This window comes from Miniopterus schreibersii (assembly GCF_964146895.1).
Source record: "Miniopterus schreibersii genome assembly, chromosome: 15".
Classification (NCBI taxonomy): domain Eukaryota; kingdom Metazoa; phylum Chordata; class Mammalia; order Chiroptera; family Miniopteridae; genus Miniopterus; species Miniopterus schreibersii.
The window spans coordinates 45,811,555-45,826,257 of NC_138115.1; the positions used below are offsets into that span (position 1 = coordinate 45,811,555).

A 14,703-nucleotide genomic window follows, 5' to 3' on the forward strand; every position below is an offset into this window, starting at 1 on the left:
AATGGGGGGGAGGGAAGACTGCTCAGCCAAGGAGCTGGGCCCCCCACAGCCTGCCAGGTGGCAGCCACGTGGCGGGGGGGGCCACACCTGGCCTCTCCTTGCGTTCCCGGGATGCGTTCCCTCTCGGGGGAATGGAGCTTCTGAGAGCAACTGAGGGGAGCCTTGGGGATGTCATAAGTGACCTGCCTCATGTGGATAAGGCTTGGAAGCATGTTCTCCACCACAGAGGAGGATTGTCCCTGCTGAACAAAGGGATGTCCAGGGACAAGAGAGAGGAGGAGACGTGGGCCTGCCCTGGGGCCACCTCCATCTGCCCAAACCCTGGGTTCTAGCCCTCACTCTGGAATCCTGGGCACATCTTCTCACTGCTTCCAGCTTCACACTCTTGACCCGGAGCAGGGAGTGGGGACTCTCTACCTCTGAGTGGCCATGAAGAGGAGGTGACACGAGGGATGTAAAAGAGCTCAGAGAGGCCAACCTCCTGCTTGAGGGTTAGAAGCCTGTGGCTCTGGGGGATGGTGAGCTCAGCCTGGAATAAAGGGGTTTCAGTCAGCCCCCCGCTCAGGAATGTGGGCAGGAGGCATCTGTGACTCAGGAACCTGGGTGGGAAAGACTTTGAAGAGTCTGGATTTGTTGTTTCATCTCTTTTCTTGGTTTAGCTTTCTCTTGTCTGTAAAACTTGTACAGGAAAGAATCTAAGTTGGTTGACGTCCAGGGCAATAGGAAAGGGGCTCCTGGAAGTCCACCTTCCCCCTCCAGCCAGCAGGTGCTGGGAGACTGAGGGTGCCCAGAACTACTTGTGGGGACAAGCTGAGGGCGGGGAGCCAGGCTGGGGCAGAGAAGAGATGCTGGGGCTGATTGGCAGGGAAGTCTCCAGAGAGGCTCCCCCCAAACCTGGGAGTGGACTGTGCCATTGCCACTGTGGCGCTGGATGCTGCCCATGACCCAGCTTCCCTTATCACCTTGTCCCATCGTGCCTGCTCTCTGCTCCTAGCTAGGACCTGTGTCACTTGGTGAAATCTGCCAGCTTTGACTCCCCCAGAGAAAAATACTCTATGAAACTCCCTCGAGCATGGAAGGAAATTTTTTCTTTAACAACTAACAGCTATCATTTATTGAGTTCCTGCCATAGCCCAGACACTGCAGTGGGCAATTTGCATATGTCATCTCCTGTAATTTAGTTCTCCCAGTAAGCCCATGAGCAAGCACTATTTTCTTGATTACAAGGAAATTAGAGCTGGGGGAGATTGTCTCTTGCGCTGGGCCAGCCATCCCTACTAGCAGTGGAGCTGAGATTTCTAGGCCAGGTCTTTCCTTTTCTACCCCATGTGCTCATTCCCACAATTCAGTTCTTATAATGTGACTTATAAATGACTTTGAGAAGTTTGAAGGCCTTCCAACTGGGAGGTCCAATGTGGACATAAAAATGCACAAGGTCAAAGCTTTTCAGGATAGCCTTGGCCTGCGTGGCTCAGGAGTTAGAGCATCGACCTGTGCACCAGAGGGTCACGGGTTCGATTCCTGGTCAAGGGCATGTACCTGGGTTGCAGGTTTGATCCCCACCCCTGTCAGGGCACGTGTGGGAGGCAACCAATTGATGTGTCTCTCTCACATCGATGTTTCTCTCTCTCTCTCTCTTCCCCTCCCCCTTCCTTCCACTGTCTAAAAATCAATGGAAAAAATATCTTCACTTTTTGGATAGCCTGGAAGTTTCCTCCTTTGCCCAGACAGTGCCCCAGCGCGCCCCGCACTTACCACCAGGTTCCCCAGCACCATCACCGTCAGGAAAAGGACCAGGCAGACGGACTTCTGGCCGACCTCCATGCAGGCCCACATGTTCTCGATCCACTCCCCGCAAAGGATGCGGAAAATGATGAGGAAGGAGTGGAAGAAGTCGTGCATGTGCCAGCGCGGCAGCCCCTCGCCGGGCGCGGAGAGAACACGCCGGTTTTCCCAGTAGCTGTCCCCGAGGAGCTGCTTGCCCACCAGCGCGAAGATGAAGACGATGATCGCGAGGATGATGGTGAGGTTGCCCAGCGCGCCCACTGAGTTCCCAATGATCTTGATGAGGGTGTTGAGGGTAGGCCAGGACTTGGCCAGCTTGAGGACCCGCAGCTGCAGACAGACAGCGACTGTGTCAGGTCCTGGAGGCTCTTCTTATTGCCTTTTGTCTCAAGTCTTGGCCAGAAACGAAAGGCTTGGGAAAAGCGCAAGGGGGCTCATTCCATTAAGATGGGGTCCTCCCAGGAGGGTGCTCTCAGAGACCTTGCTTCCTATGTCATCAGTTACTCAGCCATATGATCAGTCCTCTATGGTCCCTACACTCAGTGTGTTTCACTGACTGTGGCAAAGTCAGGGGTCTTGTACTGGGGGGTGGTCTTGCCATAGGTACTCTGTTCTGTAGCCACCGGCCTTCTGATGTGGGCTTGTTCTGTGGGGGTCAAGTAGGGCCTGATGGAGGTCACCGATAAGTGAGAACAGCTCACTATTGAGAGGCTAGCCTCCTGCAGGTAGGGCATGACCCAATGCATTTGAGAGGTGTTGGCTAACTATCTCTTAGGGCATTGCTCATCTTGAGGCCCTGCATGTCTGTTGCCCCCATTAGCTCTGAAAGAGCAAGTATCTATGATATCATGGACCCAGCATTAAGTGACCCATGTGTTCATTTAATAGACCAACCAAACTGCCCACCTTATTGAATGCCAACCATGTGTGTGCGTGGCACTGTGCCAGCCTGTGAGGTGTGTGGAGAGAGACTCCTGCCCTCATGGAATGAATGGTTTAGTTAACAAAAACAAGGCAAAGACCCCAAAAGTCTTCAGTGGATACCCAGATGTGCTAAATCCCACAAGAGAGCAAAAGCACAATGCATAAAGATGTATAAACACTTAAAAACACATTTGCGTGGCCCTCTAATTTGTTAGAGAGAAATATCTGGGCTCAGCTGTCATGGGGTATTTATGGAGCATCTACCAAGAGCCAGGCTACCACTGAGTTGAGAAAGAAAGGCATGGGGAGCAGAAAGCAAAAAAATAAAATAAAATAAAATAAAATAAAATAAAATAAAATAAAATAAAATAAAATAAAATAAAGTAAAGTAAAGTAAAGTAAAGTAAAGTAAAGTAAAATAAAATAAAATAAAATAATAAAATAAAATAAAATAAAATGTAGAGCTGAGAACTCTGTCAGAGAAAACACTGCGGGCATGTAGCACTCATAGGGGTCTGAAGGAGGCGTATTGCGAAGAAAACCATGAGCCCTGACTGAAAAGCCTTCGACTGTTTAAAACTTAAAATGAGCCTTGGCCTCCCATTTCCCACAAGCTGGAGGCAAGCTCTGAAGGTTGTGCAGGCCTGGCTTGTATCACACTATGACATGAGTGAGAAATAAACTTCATTGGGTGGAGCTGCTGAGTTCGGGGACTATTTGTACAACAGCTATAATTATTTACTGTTATTAAGTTTGTTGCAGATTTCTAAGAACAAAATAAAATTAAACTACTTAACAGAATTGTAAGTAGGGAAGGGGTAGCCAATGAAAATTTGTCTTGGAGGAAAGTAAAGGTTTTAGCTAACTTTTGCTTGGGTTGAGTTAACTGCTTGTGCTGAAATTACTAAGGTCACCACTTGAAGAATAAAAACAGAGTATTTGGTTTCCAAACCAATAAAAGGAAAATGGAACAAGGGAAAAAACAACCCAAAATAAATCAAGAAGGGTGGCGATGGGAGAAAGAACACAGGCGTACTTGAGCAGTGAAGCAACAGAAAACCCAAAATATAAAAATATGATGATAGACACATAGCCAGATCTATCAGGATTCATGGGATAAGTGGACTACATGCTTTGGTTAGAAGACAAAGACTGGATTGTCAGAACTCAATAAGAATCTAAAATCTGACTATGCTCTTTACAGGAGACATATAAAAACCTTAAAGACACACAAAGCCTAGAAGAAAAAGAAGGGATATATGTATGAGGCAAATTCTAAACCCAAAGAAAGCATTATTGAATTAACAGCAGGCAAGGAGTTTTTTTTAAGACAAAAAGCATCTTAGGGATAAAGAAGGTCAACCCTTAATGATAAGTTTCACTTCTCTGGGAAGATATAACAGCTTAAAATATGCATGCATTTAATAACACAGCCTCGAGACAGCCCTGTAAGGAGAAACAGCCCTCGCCATAATCATAGTGGGAGATATTTTTATACACGGCTCTCTCAGTGATTACTAGAACAGGCAGACAAAAACAAGCAGGGTTATAGAATATTTGGACCACACAATGAGCTTTCTTACTCAGTGGATTATGCTGTGTTGCCCCCCACAGCTGCCGAAGGTACATTCTTTTCAAGTGCATAAGGAATATACAGTGTGTCCCCCCAAAAATGTATACACACTTTAACAGCTGATAGCTCAATTTTGAAATGAAATGTACTTTAATAAACACTGCCTCTATAATTATTCAAAGTGTGTATATACATTTTTGGGGGGAAACCCTACATTTTCAATATATTGAGCCAAAAGGAAATTATCAATAAATTTCGAAGCACTAAAGTCATAACAGTATATGTTCTTGGACCACAAGACAATGAAGCCAAAACTCAATGGCGTAAAGATAACTAGAAATACCACATGCGTTTTGAAATTGAGAACCGCGCTTCTAATTAACCTGTGAGTCAAAGAAGAAACCAAATTTAAAATGAGAAAATATTCAGAACCAGACAATAAGGAAAACTCTACACATCAAAGTGGTTCTTAGAAGGAAACTGAAGACTTAAATGAATATACTGGGAAAAAATAGGTTGACAATCCCACCTTAAGAAGTTAGAAAACAATAAAATATGTGGAACCGAGTGTAATTAAGATGAGATGCAGGGTTAATTGAAACAGAAAACATCAATGAGGTACAGAGGCTCAACAAGCTAAAAGTGGGTTCTTTGAAAAGACTGACTAAATGAATGATTTTTTGCAAGACTAATAAAAAAAGAGATGAGATAAAGCACAAATCACTGTTTTTAAAAGAAAGGAAAAAGTAACACAAAGTACAGGTGATATAGACTCTTACAAGATAACAGCATAGCATCCCTGGCCGGGTGGCTCAGTTGGTTGGAGCATTGCCCTGTACACTGAAAAGGTTGTGGGTTCGATTCCCAGTCAGGGCACATACCTAAGTTGTGGGTTCGATCCCTGCTTGAGGTACATATGGGACAATGTTTCTCTTCTCTCTCTCAAGTCAATAAAGACATTCTCAAGTGAGGATAAACAAACAAACAAAAAAGATAACAGCATATGAAACTTTATGCCAATACAGTTGAAAAAAAGAAGGAAAATTTTAGAAAAACATAACTTACTAAAATCAGTTAGAGAAATAGAAAACCTGACTAGTTCCACAGCCATTAAGAAAAGTAAATCAGCCCGGCCAGCGTGGCTCAGCAGTTGAGCGTTGACCTAGGATCCGGGAGATCTCGGTTCGATTCCCGTCAGGGCACATGCCCGGGTTGGGGGCTCGATCCCCAGTCAGGGGCGTGCAGGAGGCGGTCGATCAATGACTCTCTCATCATTGATGTTTCTATCTCTCTCTCTCCCTCTCCCTTCCTCTCTCTGAAATCAATAAAGATATATTTAATAAAAAATCTTAAAAAAAGGAAAAATTAAATTAGTAGTAAAAATTCTTGACCTCCAGATGGCTTCATTAGTGAATTTTACCAAACCTATAAGGAGCAAATAATTCCAATTTACCCAGAGTCTGGGTGTATAAGAGGAGGAATAATTTTCACCTTTTTTATGAAGATTAGCATGACCTGGCAACCAGCATACTAAAATCTGGCACAGGACAATGCAAGCAAAGGAAATTATAGGCCAACTATTACTCATCAACGTGGATGCAAACATTTTAAACAAACTCTTAGAAGGCTGAATTTTCCAATGTATAAAAATTGTATATGATCAGGTTGGTTTATCCCAGGAATGCAAAGTTGATTTCACATTAGAAAATCAGTGAATGTAACTTACTACTCTAACAGAGTAAAGGAGAAAATTGTGTGATTCTCTTAATGCACACAGAACAATCATCTGATAAAATTAAACATACATTCATGATAAATATACATATATATTAATCCTCACCTGATGATATGTTTTAATTTATTTTAGAGAGAGAGAAAAGGGGGGAGAAAAAGAGAGAGAGAGAGATCGATCGGTGGCCTCCCGCACACACCCCGACTGGGGATCCAATCTGCAACCTAGGTGTGTGCCCTGACTGGGAATTGAACCCACAACCTTTTGATGTACAGGATCACACTCCAACCAACTGAGCCACCCAGCCTGGGCCAGGATAAATATTTCTAACAAAAAAAAAAACAACAACCTTTCTAAACTGTTAAAAAAATTTAATCTTTAAGAAAACCTGTCACGAATATCAGACTTGCTGAAATATTGAAAGCATGCTCTCTGGGAGCAGGAAAGCGGCAAGGATTTCTGCTGTGAACACTCGGTCCCAGCACGGTCATGTGGACCCTAACGGACAAAATAAACCAACGAACAAAGTGGAACCAGAAGCTCAGATACGCGGGGCGTTCTGGCGGGAGGCTGCGGGGAGGGTGGGGTGGCTGGATAAAGAGGTGAAGGGATTAGTACAGAACAGGTCCGCCTGCCCACGGGCGGCCTGTGGGCAGCGGGGCCCCAGCCCTTGGAACAGAACTCACCCTGTAGAGGGTGACCTGGAGCTGAGTTTGGAGAAGTGTCAGGCCCTGGGGCAAATAGGTGGCCGTCTTTGGGTGTGAGGCATGGGGGCTGTGGCTTGGGGCACTAGGGAATGGGAGGATGACCTCCGTGGGGCGGGAGAAGCCAGCGCTCTGGGGCCAAGCAACCTGGCTTTGAAACGCAGGCCTGCTGCTCGCTCCTGGCTGGGAGACCGGGCGGTGGTTTAACCGCTCTGCGTCTCAGTTCCCCGCATCTACCGTGAGGATCTTAAACGCAACTCTCCCTCTCTGAGGGTTATTGTAAGTCTGAAATGAGCTGTGTTACGGTAGCGCTGTGCCTAACACATTGTCGGCGCTCAAGACACAGTAGCTGCTATGATTTCCCTTGTGACTGTTATTTGACAAGAGAACAGGAGGCTGCTGGGAAGTCCCCACTTGGCACAGATGAGGGGACGCAGGCCTGCGAGGGGAAAGGATGCCCCCACTTTGAGTAAGTGAAAAGCACCGAGGGACAGGAAAGGAAGAAGGAGCTCACTGGTGGGGTCCCCGAAGGACAGCGCCCGTTCCCGGGGGTGAGCCTCCCTGGGTGTGGGGGCAGCTGTCCCCGAGTCACCAAGAGAGGGCATTACCAGGCGGAAGGAGCGCAGCACTGCCATGCTGCCCTTCTTGGCCATGCCCAGCTCCATCAGGCTCATGGTGACGATGATGCAGTCGAAAATATTCCACCTCTTCTGGAAGTAGTAGTAGGGGTCAAAGGCAATGATCTTGAAGAGCACTTCAGCAGTAAAGAACACGGTGAAGACCTGCGGATGGAAACAAGGATCCGTCTCAGCAAGGGTCCCTGGGGTCAGGGGCAGTGACGAACAGGCCAGCAGAGAAATGCCTTTTTCTGTACACTAGCAAATCCCTGTACCTCGCTCCAATTCAGTTGCTATATTACCTGCCGGCTCCTGAAGGGTTGGGGATGGGAACACTCAATGTGGCAGCAGAGAAATGCCTGGGCCAGCGCTCAGGGCGTACGCATCAGAACCCATGCTTCAGTGTTTCCATATGGATGGTGACGGAGGGGAGCAAGTGGATCATCATGAGGATAATAATTATTACATAATTATGTAAAGGAGCAGTCAATCTGGTTCAGGAGTTTAAAGCATGGAGGATGGGACAACACAGACCCAGATACAAATCCCAGCTCGGCCATTTCCTAGCTTGTGTAAATGGGGACAAGTCATGCATCCTCTCTGTACCCCAATTTTCTCATCTGTATAATGAACATAAAAATGAGATGATGCACGTGCAGGTCTCAGCAAAGGTCCTGGCAGGTAGTAATTCACTAATAAATAACAGCTATTGGCAAAACAAAAATAATACATTGTCTCTAAGATTCTTTTTCGCTTGGGTGTCTTTAAGTGTCTTAGGGCAGAATTCTGACATTGACAGAGGTCAGGACCAGGCTCAGGCCACACAACAATCAGCAGGGAAGGGAGACAGGTAAGAAGAAAGCAGACCAGGGTCAGGGGCTTTTCTGTCATTTGATCTCATCAAAGCCTGTCGCCAGCCTGAGCAACAGAGGATCGCATCCCCTTTACAGGGAAGGAACGGGCTGAGCTAGCTGCCCCCAGGTCAGGGCTTTCTTGGTCCGCTTCCCTGTGCTCATTCATCCAAAAGCAAATGCCACCAGCTCAGCCTGGTCCTTTGGACTTGAAGCCTTGAACTCAGCATCCACACATCTTTCGCACTGCTCATCTGCTCTCAGCCAGCGAGACCAATGCTCCAACCAATGAGGGCATGCTGCCACCCCACCCAGAGCTCCCCAGCCACGGTGCCATGGGCAGTGGCTGCCAGGCACTCACAATGTTGCCTATCTGGAACATGGTTTCGAAGGTGGGGCTCATCCCGTGGTGCTCCATGGCCATGAAGACTGTGTTCACCACGATGCACAAGGTGATGGTGAGCTCCGCAAATGGGTCCGTCACAATCCTAAACAGAAGTTTCTTGAGCTTCACCCACGTGGGGCAGCACTCCCAGATCAGATACTTCTGAGCCAAGCTGATCAAGCAGGGTGGGCACCTCTGTTGGGATTCCTCAAGTTCTGCATCACAAGTGTAGTCAATGACAGCTGTCAGCAACACGTCACCTTGGACCCCGATCCCCTAGACCTTGTCATTGCTAATAACCACGACCTCCAATCTCCACTTCAGCCCTCCCTTTCTCTGATGACTATTTCCTACTTTTTGAAGTTCCTTCAGTTCAGCAACCTCAGTCCAGACCCTGTCCCCATCCAGGCCTCCAAACCATGGACCCTACACTTTTTAACTTTTCATCACCTATGTCATGTCTTTACTTCTCAACTTACCTAAGTTAGAGTTCATGTCCATCACTCTATTTATTCTTTTGCAGACACCCTGGATTCCCTCATCCCTCTCCCCCTTCATTGTACTTGTCTGATAGAACCCTAACTCTGAATAAACCCGAAGAACAGGCTATTCTGCACCTGTACCCAACCAGCCGAACCTGGTGGGAAAAAGTACACAACTATGCTGACGGGTCCTGCTAGGGATTCATGAGTCCCAGCTAGTCATGGCCCAGAAATTCTGCCACATTTCTCTATTTCAGTCACTCCTTCAGCCTTCCAGACTACTATATCTCACCTTCTCCTCTTTCCTCCAGCCTCCATCTCCCCTTTTCCACTCCTCTCTCTGGCACCAAAAAGAAGCACAGAAAGTAGTGCTGAGTAAGGAATCTTGCAGAGACGCCATTGTGGCAGGAAGCAGCCTGTCTGCGAGGCAGGACAGGAAGAGACTCAACCTTATAAATAGCCTCAACTTTGTTGATCATGACTGTCTGGGGGAGATAGAGCGGCTAAAAGAATCGTGCACTTGCTAGCTTGCAACATGATCATGGTTCTTCCCCAAAAGAGTCTTCTGCAGAAAACTATTCCAGAACGAACTTTCCTCCTTTCCTTCTGTTACTGTTAAAGAGCTGTTCTCCCCTCCTATTAACAACCAGTGTCCCCACTTATGCAATCTCTCCTGCTAACCACTTCAAGAAGCCATGGAACAGTCCTCTCTTTACTTTATGTTCAGTCTCTCCCAGTCTCACAGACCCTCCCTGTTAGCATGTAAATTTTTTTTTTAAAAAGCTTCACAGAAAAACTCCTTGAAAAAGTTGTCTATATATAATATCTCCACTTCCTTCCCTCTCATTTTTCCTTCACACCCCCCCAATGTGGCCTCTGCCTACCCCCCTACTCCTCCAGTTCTCTCTTGCTCAACCACCAAAGACATCTGTGTGACTAAAGCCCTGGACTTTTTTTTATCTTGACCTTGATGTTTCCATAGCATTGCTTCTTTTGACCTCTCTGCTCTTCCTGAAGGAATTTAGACCCTTGGCTCTGCGCTGTATTCTGCTGGCTCTTCTATTTCTAGGCATTCCTTCTTAGCCTCCTCTGTGGGCTGTGTTTCTTCTGTTCAAGCATTAAAGGTTGTTTCTTAGGACTTGGTCCCAGGCCTTCTTCTCGTCTTACTTAATTCCCTCAACATCATCCATCCACTTGCACCACTGCAGATTTACAGTCTATATTCAAACTGCTTTCAATTATGTATCTCTAGGTCACTCTCAACCTCTAAGCTCTAGACCTACTTTTCATACAACCGACGTCCTATTGGGGATCCCTATGTGGATGTCTCAGGGGCTCATGAAACCCAATATGTCCCAGACTCAACTCATGATCTTCCGCACTCATCTTTCCTCAGTGAACCTCCCTGGTCCCCCTAAAGTGTCCCTTTTATGTCATTGCACCAGTATCCCTTCAGCTGCTTCTGCCAGAACCATGTGAACCACCAAGTCTTAAATCTTATGCCCCTCAGATAGCTCTCAGATCCTTCCATTTCCTGTCGTCCCCACTGCCACCACCCCAGAGTCCACGCTCTGCCATCTTTCCCATGGTTTCTATCTACTTGGCTCCCCTGCCAACACCATTCCCCTCTTAATTCTATTCTCTACATGTATCCAGAGTAACTTTTATAAAATGCAAATGTAGCTCCTCTGCCTCCAATCCTTTAGTGGCACCTCACTGCTCTTAGGATGAAATTCAAAATCCTTAATATGGTCTAAGGAGGCCTGTGGGTCTGGCCCCAGGCCATCTCTCTAGCCTTATTTTAAGCCCTTCTCCTCCCAGCTCTCTGTGCTCCAGCTCCAGCAGGCTTTTTCATTTCTTTAAGTATTAGGCTCTCTCCTGCTTCAGGGATTTTGCTGTTGTTTCTACCTGGAATACACCCCTAACCCCTGGCTAAACTTACCACGTCTCGCTTAGCACCCTGCCCTTCTCCTATAGACACTCAGCACCCCAGCAGCAACTTGTTCTGTGTCCTGTCCCCTACTCAGCATGAGGGCAGAGACTGGGCTGTGCTCACTGCTGTGCTCCTGCTTCTGGTCTTCTGGTTTGGACAACTGTCAAGTCTTAGCTTGTGCCCCAAACATAGATGGTTCACCTGCCCGACTTCAGGGAACTGCCAAGTTCTTATTGGCTTGGGCCAAACTTTCTTGGGCACAATCATCCCCAAAGTGATGGCCTTTGTAAGTGCTATCACAGTTCTGACAGCATCAAGCATCCTTCATGGACTCCATGGGAGTAAAGGATTTATGTTCAACCAGAAAAGATCACAGCTCATCTGTCCTGTGCTCAAAAACCTTTGAACTCTTTGACCTAACCTGAGGTCACCTTTACCCAGATTCTCTTAAAAATGTCATTGTTTCTCCTGCCTTTCCCAGTCTACTCACAGAATCTTCCTTGAGGGGAAGTCTGTCCTACCTCAGGATATATGACAATTCCTGTTCATCAGTTCAGTCCATTATAAATTATAAATTCTCTTCCTACTCATCAGTTCAGGTTATTATAAATTAGTACCACCCTCCCACCCATGTCACCTTTGTGCGTCACACTCATTTACCATTCATTCAACAACTATTTGTTGAGTACCTACTATGTGCCATGCACTTCTCTTCTAAGTTCTAGAGATCCAGCTGTGAGCCAAACAGACACATCTCTGCCCTTGTAGAATTTATAACCTACTGAATAGTTTCACTATTTTGCAGATGAGAAAACTGAGGCACAGAGCAGTTAAAGGAGCCCCAAGTTGCACAGCTTACCATAAGCGGCAGAGCCAGGATGAAAACCCAGACAGTCGGGCTCTAGGGCCTGTGTTCTTCACTACCCTCTGTGGCCTCTCATCCAACTGAGACTGCCTCTGTTCTTACCCAAATTGGGATGTGCTTAGGACACACATTTTGCTCTTACCTGTCTCATTCCTGCAAAATGCTTTGCATTTGCTGTTCATCTGTCTGGAACTCTCTCCCCCAGGTCCTCACAGGGCTGAATCCCTTACTTCATTCTGATTGCGGGTCTCCAGAGGGAGACAGCCTTCCATAACCACCCCGTCTAAGGTAGTCCCTTCTGTAACTCCTTGCTTTCCATTTCCTTCCTCCCTTATATTTTCCTTTTACCTCTTATTACTACCTGAACATCTATTTGTGCTTATCATCTGTGCTCCCCACCCCCAGGTGTAGATTCCATGAGGGCTGACTTCTAGCTTGTTGACCACTGAACCCTCAGCACCTGGAACAATGCTAGCCACATAGCAGTTGCTCAACAAATTTTCATTGATGAGTGAGTCCATTAAAAAACAGGGAAGGAGGAAGCTTGATAGGTCTGGGGAATAAATAAAAAAGCAAGTTGTTTGTATTTAACATCTGCTGTTTGATGACTAACAGAAATAAGATAAAAAATTCCCAACAACCCACCTGGTCAACAAAAAGTCATGGGCATAGCAGCATGGTGAAATTCTATGCAGTCACAAAAAATGTTAGGTGTACAGACACTATTACAATGAAAAGTAATTATTAAGTAATTATCAATGAGGAAAAATAATGTAAGAGTCTGCACACACTGTTGTTACTGGAATATGTATGTATTTCTTGAAAGACAAACTCAGGTGTGCAAGAAATATAACTTAAGGGGTTTTCCCCCCATAACTGCACTAAGTTTACACCTCAAGGAGCCAACCTGGGGAGTTTGGTTTGGTCAGTTGAATGTCTGCTACCACTTCATGATCTGAGAGAGTCGGAGTTCTAGGGGGCTCAAGGTGAAGGCTGAGCGGGTCCTTAGTCAATGCCAAGTGCATTTTACTTAAGTCATCATGGTTCCCAATCTGGTTTCTGGTGGGAGAGCCCTGGAGATAGACGGCTGCTCCCTCTTTGCATCTCCAGGTTCCCTATTTGTCTCTCACTCATTTCCAATCAGGGCGAGGTCACCATGTAGCTACTGTCATTCTGGGGCCACAGGGCACTCTCAGAGGCTGCCTCAGGGCTTCTCTCCCCAGGTACCTTACCGGCCCATTCTACCCTACAGTTTCTGTTCCATGCTGAGCATGTGGGTCTCTCTCTAACGCCTGACACCTCTGGCTTCACCTAGAAAGTAAGGCACAGATTGGCTCTGTTTTCAAATCCCTCAAACATTTTTTGGGGTTTGTTTATATTGTCTACTGTGCTCTCCTTATGGTTAGGATTCAGCTCAGGGCTGGGAGGAGAGCATGCAGGGCCTCTCCTGAGGAACACACCCACATCCAAGCTCCCTTCTCCAGCTTAGGGCGTTTTAAATTTGTCTGGTGGAGGTAAATAAATGGTTATGACTAAGGCCATATTTTCCATACCCTGAGGCAAAATAGAGGCTGGATAAGAAGGCAGGCCTCCTACTGGGGGAGTGGGGCGGGGGGGGGGGGGATGCAGCCATGCTCTTTGGGAACCTGAGTGTCAGGTGGCCCTGACCCCGGGCCATTCCCTTGGTTGGCTGTAAGCACCTGGAACTTTGATGCATCCCTGGGGAGACCAAGTGGATTCCCACTCCACTGATGAAACCCTGAATTAAACAAGAATTTAGTAAAATTGACTTATTTATTTAAATTATTTTCCAAAGATCAGCATAATGGGGGAGCTTGAGACAGAAATTAAGCTATAACCATAAAAGTTACAAGCCAGGAAAACACTGAGATAACTTTGCCATGTTTGAAAATGAAACACTGTTAAATTTCTTGCGTTCCTGAGTGGTGGCCCGGCCTCCAGTGCCTGCCATATCACCTTTTAACACCTAGTTTTGTGGATATGCGTGAAGCAGATGTTAATGTGAACAACAGCTGGACTCAAGCATTTCAACCATTGGCTTCTATTGTTTTTGAAAAATCACCACATTAAAAAAAACAACCCACATTGATTAAGGGTGATGGGCCAGAGGCACAAAAAAGAGGAGTGTTTCGGATCCCAGGACGCAGAGATGGGTGCCCTTTGACACAGTTGGTATCCCCCTGCTGCTCACATGGGGACTCATGACAGCATCCTTCCAATGAGCAGTACTTACCCTCGAGGACAGAGGTCATGATACTGACCACACTCATTGCCCTTTGGGCTCGGAAGGGTTCATTCCAGTACTCGGCTGATAGGAAAGTCTTCTTCTGTCCTGCTTCGGGCACCTGCTGGGACACAAAAAGAGTCAGGACGCTCCCCAACCTGAAGTTTTCCATGGCAAGTTGAGGTCACTTGGCCTCTTACTGGCCCGTCTCCCGTAGTTGTAGCTGCCCAGGGAAGCTTCGATCCTCAGTGGCCACACTTGGGGAAACTGGGCTGCTGCTTGAACTTGTGGTAAGCGCTCAAGCGTGGCGACCAGGACACATAGCTGGACTGCAACCAGAGCCCAGGTCTGCAGCTAAGAGAGTGGCCTGGGCTCACCGGAGGCTCTGCAAACTCCTGCCCTAGGACAGGGACCTGGGCACCAGGGTGGGGACAGGTTTCTACCAAAGGGAGAGGAGCAGCAGGCCAGGCAGTCATTAGGAGATATCTCCTGAGCTGTGTATTTGGTATTTACACAGAATATGCACCACACACACACACACACACACACACACACACACACACACACACACACATATATACTACTCCACGATAGACTTTCTGGATTT

The 14,703-nt window shown here is 46.8% G+C and overlaps 1 protein-coding gene across 1 annotated transcript in view; it reads right to left on the reverse strand.

The window, feature by feature from the left end:
- Positions 1–14,703, reverse strand: part of SCN10A (sodium voltage-gated channel alpha subunit 10) — a gene marked incomplete at its 5' end in the record, with an annotated part of 68,670 nt that overhangs the window by 27,398 nt on the left and 26,569 nt on the right. The window contains 4 exons of the mRNA XM_081159304.1: positions 1,756–2,115; positions 7,327–7,500; positions 8,548–8,786; positions 14,106–14,217. Coding sequence (XP_081015430.1) covers positions 1,756–2,115; positions 7,327–7,500; positions 8,548–8,786; positions 14,106–14,217 — 885 coding nt within the window. The remainder of the gene's footprint in view (positions 1–1,755; positions 2,116–7,326; positions 7,501–8,547; positions 8,787–14,105; positions 14,218–14,703) is intronic.